At 47.1% G+C, this 27,771-nt stretch overlaps 2 protein-coding genes across 3 annotated transcripts; one reads left to right on the forward strand and one right to left on the reverse strand.

Annotated features, from left to right (window-relative positions):
- Positions 1-194: 194 nt before the first annotated feature.
- On the reverse strand, positions 195-27,661 carry Heatr4 (HEAT repeat containing 4). The gene is made up of 17 exons (XM_060387837.1): positions 26,713-27,661; positions 24,850-25,040; positions 23,748-23,888; positions 21,894-22,097; positions 20,574-20,717; positions 17,090-17,251; positions 15,377-15,537; positions 14,737-14,841; positions 12,002-12,120; positions 11,311-11,491; positions 10,165-10,234; positions 9,058-9,247; positions 8,186-8,264; positions 7,747-7,906; positions 7,086-7,107; positions 6,477-6,516; positions 195-527 (listed from the first exon to the last, which is right to left on the reverse strand). Exons 1-17 carry the CDS (start codon positions 27,579-27,581, stop codon positions 375-377), a joined length of 2,991 nt encoding a protein of 996 aa, XP_060243820.1. The 5' UTR covers positions 27,582-27,661; the 3' UTR covers positions 195-374.
- Riox1 (ribosomal oxygenase 1) lies at positions 4,420-16,468 on the forward strand. Of its 2 annotated transcripts, none has more exons than XM_060387835.1 (3): positions 4,420-6,892; positions 7,317-7,477; positions 14,545-16,468. In XM_060387835.1, the coding sequence occupies exon 1, from the start codon at positions 4,468-4,470 to the stop codon at positions 6,271-6,273; it is 1,806 nt and encodes a 601-aa protein (XP_060243818.1). In that variant the 5' UTR covers positions 4,420-4,467; the 3' UTR covers positions 6,274-6,892; positions 7,317-7,477; positions 14,545-16,468. The 2 variants fall into 2 exon arrangements, with proteins under 2 accessions (XP_060243818.1, XP_021509190.1); XM_021653515.2 differs by having other exon boundaries at positions 4,420-6,542.
- Positions 27,662-27,771: the final 110 nt, after the last annotated feature.

Consider the following 27,771-nt stretch of genomic DNA (forward strand, 5'->3'; position numbering starts at 1 on the left):
ATAATAAAATAATACACTTGGCAGGATGACACATGCCCACTTTAATCCCAGCACTTGGGAGGCAGAGGCAGGTGGATCTTTTGAGTCTGAGGCCAGCCTGGCTTACAGAGTAAGTTCCAGGGCAGCCAGAGCGACTGTCTCAAAACAAACCAAACCAAACCAAACAAAAAACCTAAACAACAACAACAATAGTAAAGATGTTGATAAACAGTTTATCTTTGCAAGCATAGCGAGAACATTGTACAGTCAATGGAAGAGACAGAACATGGCCTGTCTATTGCAGGAGAGCCAGGCAGCCTAGACAGGAGCAGCTTCCTCCACATGGGCGGAGAGAAGACTTGGTGTTGACAGTCTTCTCTGAGGAATTCGTCCAGCTAGAGCTCGGAGTCGGATCCAAAGGGCCCTCTTTCAATCCTTTTCTCCCGGATAGTCCGAAGATCCTTGAAATACGGTGAGCGACTTTTGTTTGTGTGGAATTTTATGACAGGACTCTGCAGCCAGGCATGTGGCACCCGGGGCATCACAGACTGCAGAGAAATATTAACACAGTCTCACGTGAGCAAGCAGGCCAAGGGGAAGCCTCCTTAACCAGGTTATTAGAGTAGGTGGAAGCTGTTAAATTCAGTAAGAATTGGGAAACCTGTATCCCTTGACTCTGGCCAGCCTAACTTGGAGAAGAGGCCTGAACCGCTCACTTAAAGTTTGGCCGTTTGCATGGTGATTTGAAGGGCTAGCTTGCCTGCTTATTGTTTGGTCCCCAGGACCCACACGGTGGAGAGAGAGAACTGACTTCTGTAAGTTGCCCTCTGACCTCTACATGCCTGCTTGTCCTGGCTAGCTTTATGTCAACTTGACATAAGCTTGTCATCCGAGAGGAGGGAACCTCAGTGGAGAAAAGTTCAGCTGGGCAGTGGCAGCACACATCTTTAATCCCAGCACTCAGGAGGCAGAGGCAGACAGATCTCTGAGTTGCAGGCCAGCCTGGTCTATAGAGGGAGTTCCAGGACAGCGAGGGCTACACAGACAAACCTGGTATCAAAATAAATAAATAAATAAATGAATAAATAAAATAAAAAAGACTGGACTGTCTCTTGATAGGCAGTTTTGAAACCATGAACAGTGAGCATTCACGTAGTATATTTGTGCATGTGAGATTTTTCTTTTCCTTTTGAGACAGAATCTCACTATTTTGCCCAGGTGGGTCTGGAACCTGTGGACTCATATGATCCTCCAACTTCAGCCTCCCAAATAATTGGAACTACAGATGCACAACACAGAAATAATTTTTTACATTTTTCTTCCTTAATTTGTTTAAGCTATATTTTGTTATCTCTGTGTATATGTGTGTGTGTGTGTGTGTGTGTGTGTGTCTGTGTGACTCTGGGGACCAGGAGAGTCTGTCAGGTATCTGGGAGCTGGAGTTATAGGCTGAGCTACCTACATGAGTGCTGGATGCCAAACTCCGGTCCCCTGAAAGAGCAACGGTTCATTCTTCACTGCTGAGCCATCTCTCTAGCCCCTGGGTGAATGTTTTGAAAGGATTAATTGTTGGAAGTAGAACTAACCGAGGAAACCCAATAGTGACTTCTGATAATGGTGGCTTATCCTCCACAGTTTATACTAGAATTCACCAATAATAATCACTGTTAGATTGCCACAGTATAACAGTATAACAATTTCCCCTACTTTTCCATATTATGTACAGATTAGTATACGCATATAATACTGGCACATGTAAACCCTAGACAAATCCTGATGTCGTTCTTCTTTTGCCTGGTTTCCCTCTCTCTAATCTCATTCATAAAAATATTACAGAGACAGAGATGGTGCCTCTTGCCTGCATCTCAGCACTGGGAAGGCTGAGGTAAAAGGACCGCCATGGATTTGAGGACAGCCTGGCTACAGAGTGAATTCCAAGCCACAATGGGCTACAGAATGAGAGAGCCTATGCCACAGCAGCAACCTCCCCAATGGATTAAGGACGTTATTTCAAGTCACTCAGTGAAACACACGTATGGAAATGGTTATTAATAGCTCCTTCTGTAGTGAGAACCAAGCAGAGCCACAGGAAAAGTGATGAAATTAAAGATAAGTCAGATCCCAAAAGGCAACTCCCAGTTACAGGGGAAATGAGAAGACAGAGATAGCAGCAAGACTCTTTATTTAAGGAAATCACAACGTGTTCAAAAAAAGAAAGGGATGAGGTCACAGGAAAGACTGGGAGGAGAAGATATTTGTACAGCTTGGGGAAATGACAAACTTATTAGAGTTTTCTAGGAGCTGAGCAGAGTCCTCGGCCTTGCAGGCAGAGAAGCCTGGTGCATCTCCAAGTTCCCTACAGGCTGTGCACTGTCCCCCGGAAACCACTCTTTTAAGTCAAACGACCAAATACGTTAAGTATGACCTGCCTTCTGCCTGCATCTACCCAGGGGATCTAATACCAGGGTTCTTGCAGTGTACACAGCTCTCAGGGCTAGGGAGGTGGCTCAGTCATCGCTAACTGCTCTTTCAAAGGACCTGGGTTCGACGGCAAGCACCCTAGTTTTAACTCGGCAGCTCAAAACTAGCTATGCTCCAGGTCCAAGGGGGATCTGGTGCCCTCTTCAAGACACATGTGGTACATAGACACATCCGCAGGTGAAAACACCCGCCCCCCCCACACAAAGGGAATCTCAAAAAAAAAAAATTAAATTAAATTTAAGAGCAACAATAGTGGTTGTTAAAGGGGAAGGCTAGTCCTCCTGAGGCCTCCTTCCAGGCCTGCAGCCTTCTACTGGGGCACAGGACTCGGGAGGACGCTGGCTGCTTTAAGACCCTACTCCTCTGCCAAGCAGCCCCTTCACAAGCCTCTCAGGATGGCTTTGTCTGACAGGGCCCTAGATTAGTTTTTATTATTATTATTTATTTTTTTTTTAACAGCAATTTTCTCCTTTCTGTGCCAAAAATACCTGAAAAGAAGGATTTATGCGGACTTACATTCCATCACGATTGAAAAGCACGGTTACAAGAGCAGGAAGCAGCCAATCACACTTCATCCAGCCCCAGTCAGGGGCAGAGAATAATGACTGTTGTGCTGTGTGGAATGCTTGCTTTTCTTCTCTTACCCAATCCAGGACCCCGGCCGTGGGATGGCACCACTGCCTTAGCGTGGATCTTCCTACTCTAACCTAATGTAAATACTCCCTCTCAGAGGTACCCTAAGGCTTGCCTCTTCAGTGATTCTACATTGTGTCAAGTTGACGATCAATATTAACCACCACGGGTCCCAGGCAATTTATTTAAGCAACTTAACTCCCTGAGTAACCCAGACGCAAGAACTCTGTTCTGCCAGGCATGGTGGTACACACACGTCTCACACACACACACACACACACACACACACACACACACACGCACAAAATCTCTCCCCTCTCTCCTCCCTTCTCTGACCCCCCTCCTCCCCTTTTTAAAAAAATGCCAAGAAGCTTGAAGAAGAGGAGGAGGAGAAACAGAAACAACCTCCTACTGGACACGCCTGCGGTCCCAGACTGAGGCAAGTCCAGGAGTTTGAGGCTAAGATGGACTAGGTAGCAAAAACACTGTTAAACAAACAAAAGCAGAAAAGTCCGTAACTTCCTTTCCTGAGAAAGAATGCTGATCACAAGGGTCTCCCCCATGTAACCTCAGCCTTCCAAGTGCTGGATTACCGGCATGAACCACCACACTTGGCAAGGATTTGTAACGGAGGAAAGAAAGAGAGAAATGAAACGGAGAACGGCTTAACAAAGTTTTTTTTTTTTTCCTTCCTGCGGTGAAGAGAATTGTAAGAACTGTGATTCATACAGAGTATCAAACTTTGGCTTCACTCATTCTACCTGGAAACCGTTTAGGAAGAAAAATACCTGCCACACACATGAGAAAAGCAGATTGAAAAAGAGGAAGTCTTGTGTGGTAAGGCGCACACCGCTAATCTCAGCACTCCGGAGGAGGCAGAGGCCAGAGGATCTCTGAGCTCAAGGCCAGCCTGGTCTACACAGCAAGTTCTAGGACTATGTATTTAGGGCTACTGTAGATAGATCCTGTCTCAAAAAACAGACCAAAAAATAGGGGGCGGGAGGGATGAACTTGTTTATCTAGAAGGGAGTTTCCTCTTTCCAGTGTGTACCACGTGGAGCACTGGCTGCTCTTCCAGAGGACCCCGGTTCAATTCCCAGCACTCACATGGCAGCTCACAACTGTTTGTAAACGCCTGTCCCAGGGGATCCGACAGCCTCACACAAACATACATGCAATCAAAATCAACGTACATGAAATAAAGATAAATAAGTTATTTAAATTTTAAAAAAAAGGTCACTAAGCGGGCCAGTCGTAGGACCCACGACGGCGGCAGGCGTGGCCTACTGGAGGACCCGCCCCCTTCCCAGAAAGCAGCACGGCTGCGGGAACGCCCCGTCCGCCCCGCTCTTCCGGGTGCTGTGCCGCCGCGCCATGGACGAGCTTTGGAGCAGCGCGGCGCTGCTGAGGCGAGGGCGGGGAAGGCGCCGGCGCCAGCCGCAGCCCCTCGGCGGCTCGGTCTTGGCCCTGCCCTTGCGACCCCGGAAGATCCGAAGGCACCGGAAAAGCGCGGCGTCCCGCGTGGCCGCGCCGAGGGCCCGCGCGCCGCCCAGCGAGGACCCGGACTCGAAGGTGGAGTCGGCCGCGGGCGAGCGGGAGGGGCCTGCCGAGCGGAGGGAGGCGGGGCCGAGGCCGGTGCCGGTGCCGGTGCCGGTGCCGGTGCCCGTGCCCCCGCCCCCGAGACCGGCCTTGGCGTCCGTGCCGCGCCGGGTGGAGGGCCGGGCCTTTTGTCCCCGCGATCTGGGGACCCCCGCTTCGCCGCCGAGCCCGCACGTGGACGGCCCCGAGCAGCCCTGGGATTCGCCGCTGCTGCAGGTGTTGGCGGAGCTGGACGGCATCCCCAGCAGCCGGAGGCGCGCCGCCCGCCTCTTCGAGTGGCTCCTGGCGCCGCTGCCACCGGACCACTTCTACCGGCGGCTGTGGGAGCGGGAGGCGGTGCTGGTGCGGCGGGAGGACCGCAGCTACTACAAAGGCCTGTTTTCTACCTCCGACCTGGACTCCATGCTGCGCCACGAGGACGTGCAGTTCGGGCAGCATCTGGATGCGGCGCGCTATGTCGACGGGCGGCGGGAGACCTTGAACCCACCGGGCCGTGCTCTTCCCGCCGCTGCCTGGTCCCTGTACCGGGCCGGCTGCTCTCTGCGCCTTCTCTGCCCGCAGGCTTTCTCGCCCACCGTGTGGAAGTTTTTGGCTGTGCTCCAGGAACAGTTTGGGAGCATGGCAGGCTCCAACGTATACCTCACGCCCCCCGACTCGCAGGGCTTTGCTCCCCACTACGACGACATTGAGGCTTTCGTGTTGCAGCTGGAAGGTCGGAAACTCTGGCGGGTCTACCGACCTCGGGACCCAAGTGAGGAGCTGCCCTTGACATCTAGCCCCAATTTCAGCCAGGAGGACCTGGGTGAGCCCATACTGCAGACGGTGCTAGAACCTGGAGACCTGCTCTATTTTCCTCGAGGCTTCATTCATCAAGCTGAATGTCAGGATGGAGTCCACTCTCTGCACCTCACCTTGTCCACCTACCAGCGCAATACGTGGGGTGACTTCCTGGAGGCTGTGCTGCCTCTGGCAGTGCAGGCAGCGGTAGAAGAAAACGTGGAGTTCCGCAGGGGCCTGCCTCGAGACTTCATGGATTATATGGGGGCCCAGCATTCAGATTTGAAGGATCCCAGGCGAACGGCTTTCATGGAGAAGGTGCGGGTCTTGGTTGCCCGCCTGGGACACTTTGCTCCTGTCGATGCTGTGGCTGACCAGAGGGCCAAAGACTTCATCCACGACTCCCTGCCCCCTGTGTTGACTGAGAGGGAAAGGGCACTAAGTGTTCATGGGCTCCCGGTTCGCTGGGAGGCCGGACAACCTGTGAATGTGGGGGCCGAGTTGACAACAGAAACAGAAGTCCATATGCTTCAGGATGGCATAGCTCGGCTGGTGGGCGAAGGAGGCCGTTTGTTTCTGTATTACACGGTGGAAAACTCCCGTGTTTATCACCTGGAAGAACCCAAGTGCTTGGAAATCTACCCCCAGCAAGCTGATGCCATGGAACTCTTGCTTCGCTCCTACCCAGAGTTTGTGAGAGTCGGGGACCTGCCCTGTGACAGTGTGCAGGACCAGCTTTCCTTGGCAACCATGTTGTTTGATAAGGGCTTGCTGCTTACCAAGACTCCTCTAGTTCTGAATTAGTTTCTTGAGGATGGCTGGAAAGGACGCAGTCATGATTCTTCCACTGCCACTGCCGCCTTTTTTTTTTTTTTTTTTTTTTTTTTAAGACAGGGTATCTGTGTAGCCCTGGCTGTCCAGGACACCTGGCTCAGCCTTTTGTTTTCTTTTTTCAAGAAGTCCTGCTTTTACCCTGCTTACGTGTCAGTGTGGTTGCGTTTACTTACCTTTAGTATTGCTTCAGTGTCACAAACCTCAGACCTCTTTCTTCTAGGATGAACCTCTTCATCTAGGTACAAAAGTAAACACAAGTTGAAGCCGGGGCCAGGGAGTTCTTTTTGCAGAAGTAACCTATCTCCATCATTTGAGAACACCAAGTTCATTCCCTGCAGGCTCAGTGTATTGTGGAGCATTGGCTGTGCTGTTCTACCTGAGACATAAGTGATTTTGATACCAAAGTTGCCTCCCTGAGAGGTTTTTTTTCAGTTGGTGGGGTGGAGTGGGGTGGGGTGGTATCCTGTGTGTTAAGTTTGTATGATCATTAGATTTATTAAAAAGTGCCAAAGACCATTCCTCTTTTCTAGATTTTTGGAGGTTGATTTGAAGAAGTGTGGGACAAGGAAGAAGATAAAACATGGCCGAGGTGAAAGGCAGTGGGTGGTGTAGGATGTCAAAGGCGTGTATTCACTTTTTAAAGAAGAGAGCTGGGGTAGATCAAGTGTTGGCCTGGTGTTTGCAATGCCTTGGCTTCATCCCCAGCATCACACTAAGTTGGGGCCAATTATTAGCTTTTGAGGTAATTTGCTCATTGCAGTTATGCTACTTGAACTCTACACAGAACCATCCTAGCAGAAGAACCTTCACTAGCAGAGTCAGCTTTAAAGTATATATCGTGTTTGCTCAGTGCTTGGTTTAGGTTGGTGACTGACTGGCACTGCTCCCAAAAGCAGCGTCATGTCACCTGGTTGTGCTTCCATAGGCCTTAAGTCACCCAGATTTTCTCAAGCTGGCCACAGGAATGATTGGTGTTCAAGTTGCTTTCTACTCTCGTTTTTTTCCCCTGGCAGTTGGACCAAACTTCCCCAAATCTGGCAAGTGCATATTCTCGTGATTGGTGGAAGAGAGCCTAGTGCACCAGAAAGAGCACTTGGAACCAGAAGACCTGGGTCTGGGGTGGTGGCTGGCAGGCAGCTGGCTGAATGACTCAAGTCTGCTGCCTACAGATGTTGTAAGTATATTCTGGTACAGTTTGGCTTCTGCAGGCTCGTCATGTAGAGTGTGTCTAGGCTTCTTAAGGGCCTATCATCCTGACCAATAGTTTCAGTCTTGAAGGTTTAGAACTTGGGGGAATCATTGTGAATGGAAACCGAGAAGGGAAATAAGTAACTTTCCTGACTTAAATCATACAGGGCTCCCAATAAAGTCTCCAAATGCCTAGGTCCTGGGATAGTCTTAGGAGAAGAGTCAAGTGCATGGGTTTATCCCCAAGAAACCTACTCTCAAAAATTTCTTGAAGAAAAGTTTCCAGTTCCAGTGGTCGTTGGCCTTCTTTGGGTTCTGAGTAAATCCATCTAGCTTTTTTTTTCTCATTTCTCATGGCTGTTTCCAGCTTGAATATTTTCTCTGTCAGCAAGTCCTTTTCGTTTAATGTTTGAATCTAAGGGGAAAAAAATTTAAAAAGCAAGCAATCAACTGTATTACGGAGGAAAAAGCATTAAGTAATTTGATTATGCCAAGTGTGGTACTACTTGCTTGTTAATATGGCACTTGGGAGTCCGAGGCAAGAAGATCCCAACTTTGAGGTTATTTTGAACTACATAATAAAACTTTAAAAAAACTAAAACAAAAAAAGATAAAATAATTGATTACATCATGCTTATTAGTAAACCTTGAAGCCCTGGATTTCCTCTTGAAAACACAGTTTGTATTTATGTACCCTGTTCTTGATCTCCTGAAGCATTTCTTGATTGTCTTCATTTTCTAAGTTGAGTATCGACATTGCCTGGTAAATTTCCCTGAAAGATATGAAAGATTGTTTGACCCCCATTTTAAAAAGAAAGCATAGTGTAGGACTTGGAATTAGGCAAGAACCATAAATGCCACTTACTAACAGTTTAATTGTAGTTTAATTGAGTGCTCTATCTGCATGTACACCTGCATACCAGAACAGGGCATCAGATCTCATTATAGATGGCTGTGAGCCACCATGTGGTTGCTGGAAGTTGAACTCAAGACCTCTGGAAGAGCAGACCACTCTTAACCACTGTGCCATGTCTTCAGCAAATCTGCTTTTTCTAAAGGCAGGTCTTATTTATTTATGTATTTATTTTAATGTGATAATTTACAGAGCTATTGGACAGTTTCAGAAGTGATACATGTGACACTAGTAACACCTTTATGAAAGATGCTAAACGTCATTTCACTATTGTCACCACAGCCTTATAATGTAGTCTTTCTTCTGCATTGGAGGATTGAGACAAAGGGCCGAGGGGAGGCGCATTGTGGCCAAGTGCCTTCTCCAGGTTCACTAGCTATTGCATTGAAAGTCTGGTATTATTGAGTGTAGTCTGTTGCTCAGTAAGTACTGGATAGCTGTTGAATATATGAATAACTTAAAACTTCCTGGAAGAAGAGCAGCACACAATGAACTATGGGAGCTGTGACAATCTAATTACTTCAGGGTTTCTGTTACCCTCTTACATAAATAGTTAAATGGGAGCCTGGAGAGGCACAGCATGTTTAGTGATCAAGGACTGAAGAGTTGGCAGTCCAGGAGATCATGGCAGAAACAAGAGGTTTGGTGCTTACTTGAGAACGGCCTCATGGCTCTCCAGGAGCAACACGTCTAGAAAGGTGTCCTTGACCTGCTTTCCGTCAAGCTTGAGGGCTATGATGCTGCGGCAGGCTTCCAGTCGCACGCCTGGGGAGTCTTCGTAGTGGATGGACCAGAGCAGAAGGTCTTTCAGCTCAGGACTCACTAGTCCAATCTCTCCCAAAGCTGCAGAGGTGTGAAAACAAGTGTCTTCACTGCCACTGAAGGCTAAATTGACGACATCCTAGCATTCAGAGGGAACGGGAGCATTGCAGACAGTATCTCTGGGGTGGCAGTTAATCATCATTACATAGGAGTGAAAAGCAAAAGTATTCTAAGGTAGCAAAATTTAGAAAGGAACTTTAAAGAACTAGCAAAGCTTTGCTTATCACGTGTAAGTTTTGATGCCTAGCTTTGGGGCAGGGACTTGCTATGTAGCCCTGGCTGGCCTCACATTTTCAGTGATCCTCCTGCCTTTGCTTCCTGAGGGCTAGAATTACAGGTGTGCACCACCATGTCCAGCTCTGTTGGGATATTTCTTGGAAAGGACTCCTAAGAGGGTAGTGTTTCATTCTGTTCTTGCCTGCTGGAATGTAAACAGACTAGTTTACCTATTCAGGAGTTAGATACGGAACAAATACAGTCTGGAAGAGCAGTGTAGTTAAGATGGAGAAAGGCACAATTATGTCTCAGATTTAACTAGGTCTGGTTCTACTGGGATCTACCAAAGATCATTTCGAAAAGAGAAGGAATACAGAGGTCCTAGGGAGAAAAACCTGGTTTGACTCTTCCCAAGTGCTGTAGTTACAATCTCCAGGGAAAGCAAGATGTAGCAACAGTGGAGACCTATTAGAAACCTAATGCTGTTGATAGGGACAGTCATCGGTCCTTTGCTTAGACAAGTTTAAATAGATCCAGACTTAGGATCCTTAACTAGAAATTTAAAAGAAAATCTTTCTTTCTCAGCCCAGAGGCTTCTGAGAAGCTAAGACAGTTCCCTTCACTATACCCTAGCTGCCTTACTAGAGTTTCTGGGAATTGGCTCTATTAGCATGGAGAATGTATTTCAAGCCTAGGTCTTGGAGCTATTGTCTCTGAAATACCTCGAATGGCAAAAGCCTTGATTTTCCAGTAAGGATCTCTGTGCATCAGATCCAGGAGGCATTCAAACACCTGCAGTGGACAAAGGGAAAAGATGAGTGGAAGAACCAGAATAAGAAGGGGCCAGAAAGCCGGGCACAGTGCCTCACACCTGTAATCCCTGCCCCTGGAGAGGCAGAGGCAGCTAGATCTGTGAGTTCGAGGCCATCCTGGTCTACAAAACGAGTCCAGGACAGTCAAGGATCACAGAGAAAGCCTGTATTGAAAAACCAAAAAATAAAAAAATGGACAGGAACAGAGACCCCACTTATTTCTAGTGACACTTTAACAGGAAAAATCAGCAACAGCCTCAAGTATCAGCCTGTATAATAACTAACTGAATTTTCTTCTTTCTATGTGTTTCTCTCAGCACACAGTTCTGTTGCCATGTATATACTAACTACATGCTCTACCACTGACAGTACCCCTAGTCCCGTACTCCCCAGTCTCACTTTTCCTCCCATTCTCTCCTTTTGGAGACCATCATTATGTAGCTTAGGTTCCCCTCAAATGCCTTCTAATGTGTAGGGGTTTTGCCTGCATGTGTCTGTTATACAACAGACTGTGCACTCGGGCTGGAAGGGAGGTATCATTGGATCCATTGGAGCTAGAGTTAGATATGGTAGTGAGCTGTCATGTGGGTGCTAGGGATCAAAGCTAGTTCCCTGGAAGAAGAGCCAGTGCTGTTGACTGCTGAGCCATTTCTTCAGCCTCTCACCTCAAGTCCTTGAACCTCCTGCCTCTTGCCTTATCTCCCAAGTGCTAGGATTACCCCTTGCTTCACTTAGACTTCTTTTGAATGCCCATGCTCAGTTTCTCCCTAAGAATGAGGGAGCATAAACCCTAAAGCCTGTGGGCGGCCAGGTCTTAGGAAGCTAGTGAACTGAGACAAGAACAGAAGTGAGAGGGTAGCTTGCTCTATCTTGAAGTTTGGGCTCGCTAAGAGCTAAATGCCCCTGACCGAATGGTGATGTGGCCTGTGTCTCACCTTCCTGCCTGCCTGCTCATGCCATGTTCCCACAGAATAGTGAGTATACCATGCACCACAGAGCTAATGAAGCTCTCCTAAAGTTCATCAAATAAGATGACAACATGCTTCCTTGACTTACCATCTTGTTGCGGATCTTCAGGGCACCTGCAGCCAAGCAAGCTGCCTGTCGAATGACTATGAACTCATCAGAGAAGCAGCTCAGGAAGCTTGGGAGAAGCTTGGCTGTCATGAGCTTGAGCCCGCGGATCAGGGAGAGGGCCTCAATTCGCTCCTGGGAATTTCCTTGACTCAGCTTAGTCCTGTAAAACATAAGTGGCTTCTATTTCCCTTAAACCTGTCTGTGCCTTGTTCTCATCCACCATGCCCTGAGGATAGAATTCTGGTTTTGTGGGCCCAGTTACGTAGCCATACCCTTTTCTAGTCAGCTTATAGCCATTACATTTTGACTGGGTTCAGGCCTCAGGTGTCGTATTTTCTTGAACCCCTATTATCCAGCATGCTGTAGAAATGCGGATGTATTGAATCACCAAATAAAGGGAACTTGCAGCTTCTAACCGTATTGGTCTGCTTACGAATGCAGTGCTCATTTTGGCAGCTGTCTGCCAGCCTGGATCAGCTCGTTCCCTGAAACTTGGCCTCACTCCTCCAGCCCACATTGAGCACCCCATTTTCTATAGCAGTTCGGCATAAGCCGCTGTTCTAATTCAGTACTTTTTGCAGTGGGACCTAGTGCAATGCTGGTCATGCGCGGAGCTCAGCAGATGCTGGCTGGATCCCAGGTCACCCAGGCACTGTAAGATGCATCTTACCTGATCATGTCATGGACCTCTTTCCCCAAGTTCATCTGCCCCAGTGCTAAGGCAGCTGCTTTCCTCACTTCCTTGTTCCAGTCTTTCCACAGCAGCTCGATTATTTTCTGTTTCATATTCTATAAAGAGGGTGAGAATTGGCTAATTAATTTCGTACTTGATATCAGTTTTTTCCTCTATCCTTTAATCGCTCAAACCAGATAGGCAGATGGCATTTTTATGTTCAGATGACTCAATGTAGGTGTTGTTTAACTTGCCCACGGATAATCTGGTAAGTGCTTATGCCTGATTTCAGATCCAGGTTCATTTTCCAAACTCATCTCTTATACTCCTGCATCATGTTGAAGCCAACATAATTTGAAAGTGTTAAATAATGATGTAACCTCCTCATTCCAGATTGCCTGAGACTTCTAATTTTAATACTAAAAGTCCATGTCGTATACAAATCAGGGCAGGGGATTTCTCTCTTACAGGGAGGGAAAACATTGCTACAGTTGTAGCTGATGAAACTGTGTGAACTAGTTTCCTCTACCTCCATCTGGTACCAGGTATTTTCCTCTTTAGGACTTAGCTCAGAAGGCATCTCCTCTGCCCCCCTGTAAGCATAGGAAACCCTACAGTGTCTTAACAACCACTTTTGTTACAGTTTGCTCAAGCATTACCAAGGGAGGTGGTCTCTCTGTTCCACTAATGCCTCCATCATGCCTACCAGTGTAGAGAGGATGTGGTTGCTTGCTTACTGAGGGAATGAAAGAACTCAGGCACACTGCCCTTTTAAATTCCTGCAGTACATCATGAAGTCCTTCATCTGTACCTCGTCCACAGCTAGAGTCTCAGCAGCAGCGAATTAAAGCACGTGAGAAGGAATTACCCTGTTCTCAGACCTCTGCAGGTTATTCTGAATGGCCAGATAATCTTTACAAAATGTGAGGGTTGAAGAATGGAGGGGCCGCTTCTGCAAGGAATAGCCTGTTAAGTGCTGTACTGACAGTACCCAGTGTGATAAAATGATGGAGCAGCACAAAGGAGGAAAGGACCGATTCCGCAATTAGAGTGGAATAGTAAGAGTCAGGTTTCACTGCTCAGAATTCCTTCTTCAGTTGTAGCCCAGTTCCATACCTTCAAGTTCTGTGCACACTAGGCTCCTGAAAGTTTCAAGGGAGCACCTTAGGTTCACGCTGCTCTCATGTGAGAGCAGTGTAAAAAGCTGTGAACTGTGGATGGGGCAGAGTACAGAACGTTCTTCCCACAAGGAGGCCTTTTGGAAAGAATTGTGTGAGCTATGATGAGTGAATGCACTAGAAAGCAGGGACGTGAGGGGAGTGCCCTGGCACGTCCACGTTGTCTCTGCGGGAAAAGCAAAGGCCTGGGAAGAATAATGGCTCTTTTCACACAGCCAAAGATGATAAGAAGTAACACCAGGTGTACTCCCTCATTGTATTTGCTCAAGCTAACTGTAAGCATTACCTCATGCTGTGTTTGCTTTAATAATAAAGATGGAGTGCGTTGTTTGCACTACTCTTGAGTTCGACCACTTAGAGTCCCCTAGTACTCCATGAAGATAGTATTCAATCCAAGGAGTCAGCCTTGCTGGCCACAGGGCAGGTCACCAATCATTTGCATTGTTAGTCTCATTGCTGCACTTGCAGTGCCATTGTTTTTAAAGCAGGGCCATGTTTTTGTATATGTGCACTGAATGTTCAGAGAACCAACACAGGTACTCGTTTAATTAAATTGTTGGGTCTTTTCAGCCTCCTTCGCAAACAAATTAAGGACCAATTTTCAGTGTGGGGTCAGGGAAATGCATCATTGATCAATAATTTTTTATTTTTATTAATTACAGCTTATTCACTTTGTATCCCCCTGTAGCTCCCTCCCTCCTCCCATCCCAATCCCACCCTTCCTCCCCATTCTCCACCTATACCCCTCCCCAAGTCTACTGATAGGGGAGGTCTTCCTCTCCTTCCTTCTGATCCTAACTTATCAGGTCTCATTAGGAGTGGCTACATTGTCTTCCTCTGTGACCTGGTAAGACTGCTCCCCCCTTAGGAGGAGGTGATCAAAGAGCAGGCCAATCAGTTCATGTCAGAGACAGTCCCTGTTCCCATTACTATGGAACCCACTTGGACGCTGAACTGCCATGGGCTACATCTGTGCAGAGGTTCTAGGTTATCTCCATGAATGGGCCTTGGTTGGAGTATCAGTCTCAGAAAAGATCCCTGTGCCCATATTTTTTGGTTCCGTCGCTGTCCTTGTGGAGCTCCAGGTCTTTCTATCTCCCCCTTCTTTCATAAGATTCCCTGCACTCTGCCCAAAGTTTGGCTATAAGTCTCAGCATCTGCCTTGATCCCCTGCAGGGTAGATCCTTTCAGAGGCCCTCTGTGGTAGGTTCCTGTCCTGTTCCCTGTTTTCTTCTTCTGATGTCCATCCTCTTTGCCTTTCTGATGACCGATACTTTTATGATGTCTGCTGATACTGAAACAGTGTCAAATTACTATAAAGTTTCTAAGCTCTGTCTCTTGGTTTGTGTGTATATTTGATAGTGGCTGTGTCAACTTGTGGATTGCCATCCAACTAAGAAGCCCTGGCTTAAGTCAGAGAAGTACATAATACTTAAAGATACTCTACGTTACGAATAAGAGGCAGCAATGAGCTACGAGATAGAAGTGGAAAGTAGGAAGACTCCAGGCCAGCCTTGCCAAGAAGCTTCCTGGAGGCAGAGACAATAAACTTACTATGCAGATCTTTCCACCGATCCGAGAGAAAGTGCGGCAGGCCTTGATTCGGTCTTCCCACTGCCTGCTGTTGAGCTCGACAGCAAGCATGGTGTGGATCAGCGGCTGAGGGAGAGGAAGACTTGCATGGATAGTCTCGCCGTGAGGTGCTAATACTAAAGACTGTATACCCTGACACGGCACCCGGCAGTGTAAATGCCCCCAGGCATGCCATCTTATTAAGGGACAGAGTGGGTTTATAAGATCTCCCCTCTACCCAAGCAATCCGACTTGGGTTATAAATCAGAAAAGAAAACACAGAACCAATAATCTGAGCAGAAAATGAGGACCTTCTCTTCCTGACTATTTTCAGTCCCCAGAATGGTCTGTATCTGCTTCAGTCTGTGTGTCTCAGTGTTTCTACCTGAAGAATTAATGGAGTTGTTGGGTCCTCAGTGATAACCATCCGAGAAGCAGATCTGCACATGACTCACCCTTTTTACTGTTAGGAATGTCTGTTAGCTTCTCACACCTTGTACAGCTCTCCATGTCCAGTTTCCCAGACTTGGTGTGCTTGGCCTATGCTTACCATCCTCAGTCACCTACATTCTCCCCTTATGTGCACTACTCCCTCATTTTCGTCTCCGAAGTGGACACATACCGTCTTTTCACAAAGATGACTCAGGAGCATGCAAGCCTGTTCCTCAGTTGCCTTATTCTTCTTGTTAAAGAGCTGGTGAAGGATTCTCTTAATCACTGGGTAGGTGGCAGTATCTTCCAGAGCCAAGCACTGAGCTGCAGCCCAGCTGTCCACACTGTTACCTGCCCCCGAGGGTGGAAAAACTGTTGAGAACAATGTTTCCTCCTAGAGAGCACCGCCTTTGAATGGGTACCAAGACTGTTGTTTGCCTGAGTGTTCACTTTCCCATATCCCACTGAGTCTGGGACTCTAATCCCTAGTTCAACCATATGGACTATATTAAGGTTTTAAAACAAAAAAAAAAAAAAACTAGAAAAAAGTTATTTTGGGAGCCTAGGTCTAGCCTAGTCTTAAACCCACTGTGTGGCAGAAGATGACCTTCAGCTTCTTTATGGCGAAGAGTACTGGTGATAGAATCCAGGGCGTAGAGCCTGGGAGCAAAGCCCTCACCACCAAGCCACTGCCTCACTCCCGACCTTGTTTCTTGTTGGTTTGGTTTGGTTTTTAGGATGGGTTTCTGTGTAGCCTGGCTGTCCTGGAACTCCATCTGTAAACTAGGCTGGCCTCGAACTCCTAGAGATCCGCCTGCCTCTGCCTCTATTATGCAGGGATTAAAGGCACCACTGACCAGTTCTGACCTTGACACCGCTGCCTCTATCTTTCAAGTACCAGAATTAAAGGTGAATGCCCTAAGGCTTGGCTAACACTTGTGATCTAGCTAAAGAAGTGCAGCTTTTTCTTTCCATGAAGATTGGGAGAGCTACAGGGGACTAGGTAGAAGTCCATTCCTAAAACAGGTGAATTAGGCAGTGGATTATTTATTTACAGAAGGCTAGACTAGTCAGCCAGTTTTCCCATGCTAAGGCAAGAAACACCTCATCTCAAGACAGGTCGGCAGCCTCTTAGGACAGCTTTGTTAGCTCCAACATCCTAATGCCTAGGTGTTACTGTGCGGAAACTGGAAGCACGGTGTGCACGGGTTAATTTTAAAAACTTATAAAATGTACTTAGTACTGTTATTTTATATTTTCAATAATAAAATGTCGCATAGGAGGCCATTGTTGGAATTGCTTTTTGGTCCTAGGAATCCAGTTAAGAGTCTTAATGTGCTGGACGACCATCCTACCATCGATCTAGAAGTGCAACACTAAAATGGAGAGCTAGCACGCATTAACCGCATTATTAACGAGGTGCAGGCTGCTGTCTCAGTGCATGTGCAGCACTGCATTGATGAAGCATTGCATTGCATCTATCCGCTTTCTGCTCCCACCACTAACCTCTGCTAACCACTTTTCTACCTTCAGGTTGAGGTTGATCTTTATATATATATATATCCTTTAATTATAGTTTCCACATAGAGGAGAAAACAGGGAGGGGGGCCCTGTCCCATAATTGTCTTTAGCTTGTTTTAGTTAAGATACTCTCTCTGGTTTCATCCATTTTAAGACATGGTTTATAGACTCCATCCTTGAGAGCTTACACTGCGTACCAGTTCGTTGCACTTGTTTTGTAAGAGTCCCTAGGCAGAACTAGTGTCTCCATGTGCCTATAACAGGTACTCAAACCCAAAGCAGCACACATCCCAGCATTCCAGAGAAACAAACACTGGAAAAGCTGGTAACGAGGGAGCCTCTGCCTCATATCCCTGGTCAGAAGTAGCAGGGCGGTACTCACCCTTCATAAGGGCTGTCTGCACGATTTCTTGGGCAATGGGATTATTTGACCGTAGGGCATACTGGCATATTGCTGCTGCCATCCTCACATTGGGGTTACTGTCAGTCAGAGCTGCCTCTACAGCATGCTGAAGGACCTCTGGTAAATCAGGAATAACTGGTTCTGCAATGAAAAAGATAGAGGTCCTATTTGGTTCCCTCAGACAGCTTCCTTAACAAGGTCTACTTTACATCTATGAATCATAGCTCAGCTGCCAGCCTACAGTGGACATGATTTTAGGCCCACAGGACTCAGGCGCTAACATACAGTTTCCAATCCTTTATCATCTGGTCTCTATTACTGAAGCCAAAACATATTTCCAGCTAGTTCCAGTAACAAAAGCAGCCCATTTACTCCATAATAACAATTATATTTATGTAATGCTTTGCCATTTTGCACATTGTCTAATTCAGTATTTCAACTCTGGTTGAGTTTGTGTGTCACTGTGGAATCCAACAGGGGCTCTGTTAGAGTTTACTGTGAGCACTCATACTTCACGTAAGCATTGTACTTCAGGAGGACAGAAGACCACACGTGTCAGGACAGCAATGGCAGGCATTTCATTTTGCAGGGTTTCTCTTTTTTTAATTGGGGAAAGTGTTTTTTTTTTTTTTTCTTAACCTTTTTTTTTTTTTTTTTAATTTTAGATGTTTTGTCTGCATGTATATCTGTCCATCACATGCATGCCATGCCTGTAGAGACCAGAAAGGGCTTTGGATCCTCTACCCTTTGGGTTCTGGGAATCAAACCTAGGTCCTCTGGAAGAAGAGCCAGTGCCCTTAACCACTGAGCCATCTCTAGGCCCCGTGTGGAGTTGATGGAGCCGTGTGGCATACTGTAGCATTCACTCTGGATGAATTGATATGTCTCCAGCAACTGTGACCCTCTAGCCTAGGGTCACAGAAGGCATGCATCCCACAAGGCATCCGGGGAGGCCCAAAGTGTAGTGTCGGGCAAGCACTTCCACTCATATTCTTTCCAGCTCTGCTGTGACTTGTCAGCTGGGGCTTAATTTTTGTCCTAAGAATTTTGCCTATAAACAGAGGAAAACATTTTAACTCAGTTGCAGAGCACCGGCCGTAAAGGTGCAAGGCTGTGGGATCAAGGCTACAGCATCATCAGTGAAAACAAATCAGAAGCTCAGGAGGGAGATGGGCACTTGGCTGCAGTTTACATTCTTAAGCAGAAGGAAAAAAGGGTTGTTACCTCATTGCCCACAAGTGTCTTCTCAAGAAACAGCAGAGCTGTGACTCTGAATTTTTGTTTTGTTTTTTTCAAGACAGGGTTTCTCTGTATTTAGAGAAACTGACTGTCCTGGAACTCATTCTGTGACTCTGATTTTATTTTGTTTTTGAGGGTCTTAGAACCCAAGCTAATTCCTGATCTTTCTGCCTCTACTTCCCAAGTGCTAGGATTATAGGCATATAATCTCAGTCCCTCTGTCTTTTTTTTTTTTTTTACTTAGGTTGTAGGCCTGTATGCCATCTGTTCCGAATATGTTAGTTGAAGACTCTTGATCTCCAAATCCAAAATCTGAAATGCTCCAAAATACAGACATGACACCACAGTGGGACATTCACACCTGTCCTCATGTGACAGATTCAATAAAAATGTAGACACAGTGTAAGAATTATATGAAATTACCTTCAGGCTGCATATATAAAATACACTTGAAATGCAAATAACTTTCACGTGTAGACTTAAGTCTCATCTCCAAGATAATTCGTGTATATTCAAATACTCCCAAATCGAGAAGTAACCCAGTTTTCCTCTTATCTCAAGCATTGCAGATAAGGGCTAGTTAATCAAGGGACATAGGTAGAAATATGTGCATGTCAAGAGAGCAAATATGGGTCTACCGAGTATTTTAAAGAATAATGTTATTTTCTTTGGTTAAGTAATAAGCTGAGCTCTAGATGTGCAGGACCTGTGAAAGGGCTTACGATTCAGAGGACAAAGGTGTTTTTGTATGTACAGTCATGTGCCAGATTATGTGCCAATGATAAAACATATACCACAGCAGTCCCATAAAATGTGCCTCCTAGTAACACGAGCTGGGCTTCACGTAAGTCTCATTACGTCCGTACAATGGTGAAATTGCATAATGACACATCTCTCAGAACACATACCTGTCAAGTGCCACAGACTCTGCAGCTTTGGGTGTGAGATCATATTAATATCCATTGCCCAAAGAAAGAAGAAAAAATTACAATGGAGTATGTGTAGAAGCATCCGGCGGGACACTGAGTGAATTAAGTCCCAGGCTTCTCGGAGGAAGTCTTTGCTATAGAGCTAAGGGTTGATCAGGTGAAGACAAAGTTTTCCAGCAGAGGGAGCAGCAAACTTAGAAACCCGGAGGAGGCCAGGCAGAGTGCTTGTTGAACATGCATGAAAGTGTGTGCCCCAGTGCCATCAGACGGCAACATCTGGGGAAATGCCCGTGTCTACAAGTCAATAAGTAGGAAGGAAGTGGATGAACCTTTAAAAGCCTGACAAGTGGGAAGAGGTGAAGTGTCCTCCCTACCCTTAGCTGCAGGGGCAGCATAGGTGCAAGCAGACAGTTACAATCCACTGTAGCTATGAGGATAGAGTGAGCTGTCTCCAGCTCAGCAAGTTGGCGCAAGTTTTCAGGTAAATGATTCTGAGAAGGCACATGCAATTCAGAGGAGTGGGTGGGTCGGGGGTTCTGTCTAACATTTCATCATCGGGAGCCTGTACTGTTGAATCATCCTTTGGTAGGTTATCTTTTTGGCTGTAGTCGAAGGGAAGTTTTCTTGCCTGCTGTCAATATTTTCCCTAAGAGATTACAAACCATCTGCAAAAATGGAAAAATTCTTAATTCTTTTTTAAGATGTAAAGTCTATCGATTTCATTTATGTAATTTTTTTTAATGCTTTTTTCTTCCTACCTTTCTTTGCTTGAGACTGGGGCTTTGTGCATGCTGGACCAGCATTTTCTTTCAATGTATGTACATGTGGCACATGTGTGCCTGGCGCCAATAAAGGCCAGAGGAAGACATTAGAGCCCTTAGAACAGACCGTTGTAAGCTGTCATGTGGATACTGGGAACAGAACCTGGGTCTTCTGTAAAAACAACCAGTGGCCATAACCACTGAACCATCTTTCTAGTCCCCAGCCATTAAGTTTTTTACTGCTATGAGATTTCAAGGTGGGAAAATGTGGACTTCATTGCAAGCCACTGAGCAAACAAATGGGATGAGTATATTACAGAAAGCTCTTGGCGTAGAGTGCACGTTTAGCACGCCAGAGGCCCTGAGTGTAACACCAGGGCACTGAACTAGAATCCAGGGACTTCAGTCTTATCTCTGTGCTGTGCGGGCAGGCTCTAGGCCTTGGTTTCCCCATTTGGAATGCAAACTCAAGTAATCTCTAAGGCCCCTCCCCTCCATTGAGAGGTTTCCAAGCAGCTCAGTCTGAGCTCTCACCTGAGCCTTGCTGGTTGGTGGCAATCTGGGGCCTTTCTACAGCAGCGCTAGCACATGTGACGATGGCCTGGATCCTAATGTCATCATACATGTTTACCATGCCCCGTAGTAAGTTCTCCACTGTCTCATGATGCCATTCAATAACTATGTCATGGGAAGAAAAATGAAAAAAGAAGCACCTAGTTAGGGTTAGACGCACAATAAATAGGCAGACAAGAAGTCCCTTTCCCTAGACCAGTGCAAGGAACACTTTAGCTCAGGATATAGGATTTAGAGACAGGCTTCCTTTGGCCAGTAGGTAGTTGCCTTCAATCTCATCTAACATGCTATTACTCTTTGCTCAAGTAACTTTTCATTGAAAATGAATGAGGAGTAAAATACAGTGTTTTACTGTTTATGGGGGCACACAGTTAATGAGTGTCAGTTAGTTAGGCTGAAACAGGAAGATCATGAACTCATGAGTTCTCCCATCACAAAAACAAAACAGGGTGAGGGGTGAGGGGTGAGGTTCTCAGTTGGCAGAGGAATTCAACTTTCTCCTTAAAGTTCTGTGAAGGAAAGTAGATCCATGACAATCCCATTTGCACACCTGAGTTTGTTCTCCAGCCAACTGCAGTTTCTTTCGATAGCCGCATATTTAATGCTAGGGCACTATCTTTCATCTTTCCTGTCATGGATCATTTATCCAGCATGATTCAGACATGGGTAAGACAGATGCCTGGGAAATTTTCTCAGTGTGGCTGTGGTAAGGGCTCCCCAGAGCCAAAGAGAAGAAAAACACTTCTGGCTGGTCAGTGCTCATGAGGAGTGGAACTCCACCACATCTCTCCCATAGCCCCTCTTCCTTCCTTTTTCACCTCAGCTATTTTTTCAGTCTCACTGCCCAGTAATCTAAAGTACCCATCCATTCAGAAGGTAAGCCACCCTGTATGGGAAACAAATGGGTCCAAAAATGTATAAAAAGCTCTGTTCCTGGATGCCCACGGCCCTGCCTTTGAGGAAAATTCCACAGAGACAGTGCTAGGGCGAAATGAGCTGTTTCCTGCCAATGAGCCCAGTGTTCCTTTTCTCTGATGGAATAGCCTGCAACATAGTAAGTTCCCATGTATCACTGAAGTTCTCACATGTACCTGCCGGTGCAAAAAAAAAAAAAAAAAAAAAAAAAAAAAAGAATCCAATGTCGATAATACTGTTCTCTTAACACCTCCTGAACAAAAGGCCCCTTCATGGGGCAACCAGCCTTTTACATTTTATAAGAGAGGGCTGGACTTCTTTCCCAGACTCGGAAATGTCCACTGCGTCGGGCCCCCCATCACTTACTGAGTCCCCACGAAGTCTTCCACTCCTGCAGCATATTCCGCAGGGCCTTCAGCTTCCAGGGCACGTCCTCCTTCAGGGGTTCAATTTTCTTCTTGACTCTCCTCTTCTTGGCAGCCTTGTCCTTCTCGCCCACCTGAAGCAGAAGGCTCTTGACCTGAGTGGGTCTCCCAGTCCAACGCTGTATTCCTTTCTTGTGCTTATAAGCTGTGCAATGAAGGGTCGGGTTTTACCTGACTGTTGACTGTGAAAGCTGGGGACTCGTGCTTGTAAATGCCATGCCCAGTGGTGGTTTGATAAGAGTGTCCCCTATAGGCTCATTTATTTGAAGGCTTAGTCCCCAGAGGATGGCACTATCTGAAAGGATTAGAAGGACTAGGAGGAAGGTCCCTGTTAAAAGTAGGTGTGGCCATGTTGAAGGAACTCTTATCACTGGGGATAGGCTTTGAGGTTTCAAAAGCCCAAACCAGGCCCAGTTTCTTTCTCTCTCTCCCTCCCTTTCTCTCCCTTTTGCTCCCCCTCCGTCCTTCTCTCCCCCTCCTTTTCTCTCTCTCTCTGTGTTTGTCTGCCTATCACTCCCACACCGTCAGCCTGTGGACCAGGGTGTAGCTGTCAGTTACTATTCCAGCACCTTGCCTGCTTCCATGCTCCCTGCCATGTTGGTCATGGACTAACCCTCTGAAATGGCAAGCAAGCTTCCAATTAAATGCTTTCTTTCATGAGCGTGACCATGGTCATGGTATCTCCTTGCAATAATAGCACAGGCATGAAGACATCCAGCTACATGCTCAGTCACAGAGAGCCCATCCGAATAGTGATAGTGCAGAGATTAGTAGGATTTACAGACATGGTCTCTTAGAACATGGGTGCATTTTGTTTTAGGAGCTCATTTCTTGGTCACCTTTGTCTTACAAAATAGTGATATACTTAAAAAAAAAAAAAGCATCAGAAAAATGTCTCAGTGGGTAAAGCGCTTGCTATGCAAATACAAGAACCAAGAACCGGAGTTTGAATGCCCAGCACCCAGATAAAAGCTGGGCATGCATGGCCCCCTGTCTAAAATTCAAATTCTTGAAAAACCAAGACAGGAGATCTTAAAAAAAAAAAAAAAATTCAGGCTAGCCAGACTGACTATACCAATGATATATGGGTTCAGCTGAGACACCTTGGCTCAAGGAGTGAGCTGGCGAGAAAGGAAGACTTCTACTGTCAGTTCACACCTCCACACACGCCCACCCTTGTGTATCCGCACACACAGGTACACACACCACCACATACAAAGACATATCAAGAAAGACAGAAGAAAAAATCAAAAACCCTAAGGCCTGAGCTGAGGAGGAGCTGAGTATGGTGGAAGGCGGAGAGCCAGCCCAGGGACACAGATGTAAGGGACACATCTGATGAGCTTCCTGTGGAAGCACTGAGAACACCCATCTTCTCGGTAATTACCCGTATGTATTTACACCTAAATAATACCAGGTTCCAACTGGTAGCAAGTACTGTACCGCCATCTGACAGTATTTTAGTGTTTTCAGTTGTTAGGAAGGGAGTGCCCTCACTGTGGTGGTGCCCACGGCTTTAAAGAAACAGCCTCAAGCTGGATATGGTGGCACACGCCTTTAATCCCAGCACTTGGGAGGCACAGGCAGGAAGATCTCTGTGAGTTCAAGGCCAGCCTGGTCTAGAGAGTGAGTTCCAGGACAACCAGGGCTACAAAGAAACCCCATCTAGGGAAACAAACAAACAAAAAGAACAACAAAAAACAACAAACATACAAAAAAAAAGCAACAAAACAACAAAAAACCAGCCTCACTTCCATATTGCCCCCATTGTTCACTTTCTTATAATGTCCCTTACGTATTTCAGGAACAGGCTGGAAACTCCACCTTTCTGGGCTTTCAGGGTAGATCGGAGTTAGGTGCTTCTCGTATCGATTGAGGTTTTCCAGGAGAATCTGGTCTCTCTTCCCACCAATCTCATGAACAATCTTCACTCCATCTATGAGGAGAGATGCCATGAATGTCCAGTGCCTTCTTTTTCTCTAATCTAGAAAAGTCACAGCTAGTAGGAGAGCCGGACATGGTGTTTTCCAGTGTTAAAGCAGAAACCAATTTCTAAGTCATGCTAGACACTAAAGAAGGGCTACTCAATTAACACCAACCAGTTACGAATCCATTCCGAGACCTGGCCGATAGCAGTTTAGAAGCAAGATGGAAAAGGTAAAGAAGAAAGCTTGGAGCAAAGCCCTGGGCACATGCCTTTGATCCCAGCACTCGGCAGGCAGATCTCTGAGTTCGAGGCCAGCCTGGTCTACAGAGTTAAGTTTTAGGACAACCAGGGCAACACAGAGAAACCCTATCTACAAGCAAAAACAAAGAAAAGGAAGGAGGGAGGGCCGGAGGGAGAGAAGCAGCTTGGAACATGAAATCCTAGATCACGCTCTGCAGGGCTGGGCACTGAAAGGTTAGCAAGGAAGGAAGGTCACAGGTGGTCACGATGACCCTCTGTGTGCTAAGCGGAAGTTCTGCAGATGCTTTCTTGTCTACTGCACATTGCTTTACAAATAAGTACCGTAGTTAGGCTCGAGGGATTATGTAATTTGCTGAAGACTACTAAAACAGAATCAAGCCAATGTTTAAACAAATCTGCCTGACTCCAAAGCCGGTAGGGTGTTTGGTTTGGTTTAGTTTTTAGAACCTAAAAGGTCCATGAGGGTGAGAGGAGATACCTAAAAGTGATGGAAGGGTAGACAGAGAAGAACAGGGTCCTCCTAAATTCACCTCCACCTCATGTTGCAAGCTCAGCCTCCTCCCTCTCCTTGGTGAGATGGAGAGATAGAAACAGGCAAAAGGAGTGTTTGCCTTCCACTGGACGCCCTGCCACAAATCCCGTACCAGCACCCGCAACTATTCTTGTCCCAAGATGCCCCTGCTCCCACCATAGAGCCCAGCACCATTACCAAAGTAAATTTCCTGCTCAAAGGTGTTGTCTGTAGAGTAAGCGTACTCTCCAGCCTTGGGGTTCACCTGCCGGAAGAGGGTCTGAGCTGGTTGCTGGAGTCTCTTTCTCATTTCTTGGATTTCCTCACTCGTCCTGTTGGTGCCAGGCAGGATTTCACCCGTCGGTACTTGTGGGGAGTAGCCAGGTAACCTTGGCAGAAAGGGGAAAAGCGGAAAGGCTAGAAGGCACGTCCCTCTCCACGGGGCCCATGGCCCACTGTAGCCCACTTAAGCTCTGCTCCTACACAGAAGCATCTGAACAGCTGCGTCTAAGGACCAGCACGCACACCGTGGTTTGGACATGGAGCATCTGGAAGAGCCCGTCTTCAGCCCCCCTGCCCCTGTCCACTGCCTCTCAGTACTGGCTGACACTGTGACAGGGCACTCTCCAATTTCTTCCTTGTCCATGCCCATGAGAAAATTGAGAAAGGGCCTTGCTCCGTAGCTCAGGCTAGCCTAGATTTTAATATGTAGCCCAGTATAGCCTCAAAGTTGTTTTCTTCCTGCTTCTCTGCCTCTCAAGTGCTGGGATTATAGGTGTGTGCCACCATGCCCAATCTGCAGCTTTTTTTTTTTTTTTTTTTTTTTTTGAGACAGGTTTTCTCTATATAACAGCCCTGGCTGGCCTGGAACTTCCTCTGTAGACCAAGCTGACATTGAGTTTACAGAGCTCTGCCATGAATTTACAGAGCCACCATGCCTGGCAGCTGCTCATTTTTTAAAATTAATTTATTTATTATGTATACAATATCTGCATGTATGCCTTCATACCAGAAGAAGGGACCATTATAGATGGTTGTGAGCCACCATGTGGTTACTGGGAATTGAACTCAGGACCTCTGGGAGAGCAGCCAGTGCTCTTAACCTCTGGGCCATCTCTCCAGCCCCCTTAGCTGCTCATTCTTAATACTGGTTCCCTTAGAAGGTGCATGGATTTGGGGAGCGGAAATGGCCTTCTATGTTACCTGGATGAACTGTGGGGAGATTTACCGTCCATTCACTAGGTGGACACATCTACCCTTTCATATTATGTTCCCACCACTCCACAGACTATCTGAAATAACATCAACCAAAAAAAAAAAAAAATCAAACCTATATTTGTCCAATAAATAACTTCATTTCTACATTTACTTCTCTTTTGGATGTAAGGGAGATTATAATGGCTCCTCTCTTCACTCTAGCTGGGAATGAAAAGGAAGTCATCTGAGGATTGTGGGGTCATCTTGTGTCCTTGGATTGCTTGGTTTTCTGCCCTGTGTCTGGTTGCGTTTGGAGTCAGTGAGTCTTATTTGAAGGGAGGCAGACCAAAGTCGTGAGACCCCTGCCCTCCTCACTGTCAACCTGTCTCCATTTCTAGGAGTACTCCTGAGCCAGATCCTCTGCCAGTTACAGAAAGCTAAGAGCGGAATCCTTTAAGACAGTGGCTCCGAGCAGGGTGTGATTTTGTCCTTCAGGGCTCTCTGGCAGTGTCATCCTTGGTTACCACCAATGAGAGGCGAAGACCAGAGATCCTGTGAACATCCTACATAAAACCGCGCAGCAGCTTATAGCGTAGCGTCCGGCCTAGAATGTCGGCAGTGTAGAGGCTTAGAAACCTACCTTTGGGAGACTTCGGAGGGCAGGTGGTGGTGGAAAACAAGAGGCTGACTGGGAAAAGGAATTCTGAAGAGTGTGGGCTGGGGTGTAGCCGGGGCAGTGTTCTTGCCCAGCAAGCGCAAAGGGGTGGGGTTTGATCCTCAGCACTGGAAAACCACGGTGATATCAAATGAGGAGCCTTTGGGGAGGGCCACAGGCTTTGCCCGGTCCACTTGAGGCCGGCCTACCTGTAATAAACCGGAAGCGGCAGCTCCGGCTTCTTTATCTCTTTGGGCGGCAGGACAACAGTTTCGCCCTCGAACTCTGCTATCTCTTCCGCCTCCAGCTTTTTGAGGAGTTCCAGGTCGCTTTCTGAAGTGAGCGCATCCCGAATGTGGCTCCAGTCGTACTGCTGGCGCAGGAAGGCCTGCCACTTGTTGGGGGATTGCCCGGGCCTCAGTGGACGTTTGTTCTGGATCCACCGCGCCGTGCGCTTGTCCAGCTTCTCCAGCACGATGGCCTCCCAGCCTCGAGCCTCCTTCTCACCAGGCGGAAGCCAGGTCTCCCTTTCTTGCAGACTCTCATCCGGAGAAGGTGACAGGTCCAGCATATCTGACTTCGCGCGGACAAAGCGGGGTCGCGGGGAAGATGCTTTCTGGCCCAGTCCTTCCGGCTTTGGTTTCTTCTGCTCTTTAGAAGCCGCAGACGGTTGCATCTCTGGAAGGTCGGTGGTGTCTCCTGCCGGGGCGTGCAGGGCCCTTTTGTACGCAGGTTTCCCAGCATGGTCCTTCCCGGTCTGCCGAGGTGCCACGATGCCATCTGTGTTGTAGATGTGCTTAAAACTGTAGTGGCTGAAAGGCATGCAAGGCAGAGACCGCTCCCACCTCACCTCCTCGGAGAAGGAGAGGTGGGCGGCCGCCCTCTTCACGTAGTGGTTCCTGACTTTCTCACAGTGCCATTGACTGAAGGGGCAGGCTGGTGGCACACTGGAGACGGAGGCACCCTCCGCCTTCTCCGTGGATTTTAAGTGTCGGAGGATCATGTCCCATGCCAGTGGATAGGGTTGTGACTCAGGGTACCCCAAGGGGAAATCCTTTTTCTTTTTGTGCTTGATCATGTCTCCTTTCGAATCCTCCTGTCCGCACTGCTGGTTCACAAGCAGGGCCTGCAGGCACCGGAGAGAGGGACCGTGATCACTCTAGGCTAGGGGCAATTGGAAGCCCGTAGTGGCTTCAAGGAAATCCCTGGAGTGCAGAGAGCAAAATGAAGAAACAGCACAGCAGCCCAAGTGTTTCTGCTATCAGACC

Source organism: Meriones unguiculatus, chromosome 7 (genome assembly GCF_030254825.1).
Source record: "Meriones unguiculatus strain TT.TT164.6M chromosome 7, Bangor_MerUng_6.1, whole genome shotgun sequence".
Taxonomy (NCBI): Eukaryota; Metazoa; Chordata; class Mammalia; order Rodentia; family Muridae; genus Meriones; species Meriones unguiculatus.

Bases quoted from the DNA above. Each gene is read 5' to 3' on its own strand.
- Riox1 (XM_060387835.1), top strand. From the start codon at position 4,468: ATGGACGAGCTTTGGAGCAGCGCGGCGCTGCTGAGGCGAGGGCGGGGA.
- Heatr4 (XM_060387837.1), bottom strand. From the start codon at position 27,581: ATGATCAAGCACAAAAAGAAAAAGGATTTCCCCTTGGGGTACCCTGAG. The intron at 8,265-9,057 runs GTAAGCACCAAA...CATATCTTTCAG, and splicing joins AGCCATGAGGCCGTTCTCAA to GGAAATTTACCAGGCAATGT. The intron at 528-6,476 runs GTAAGTAAACGC...ATTTCTCTGCAG, and splicing joins ACACTGAAGCAATACTAAAG to TCTGTGATGCCCCGGGTGCC.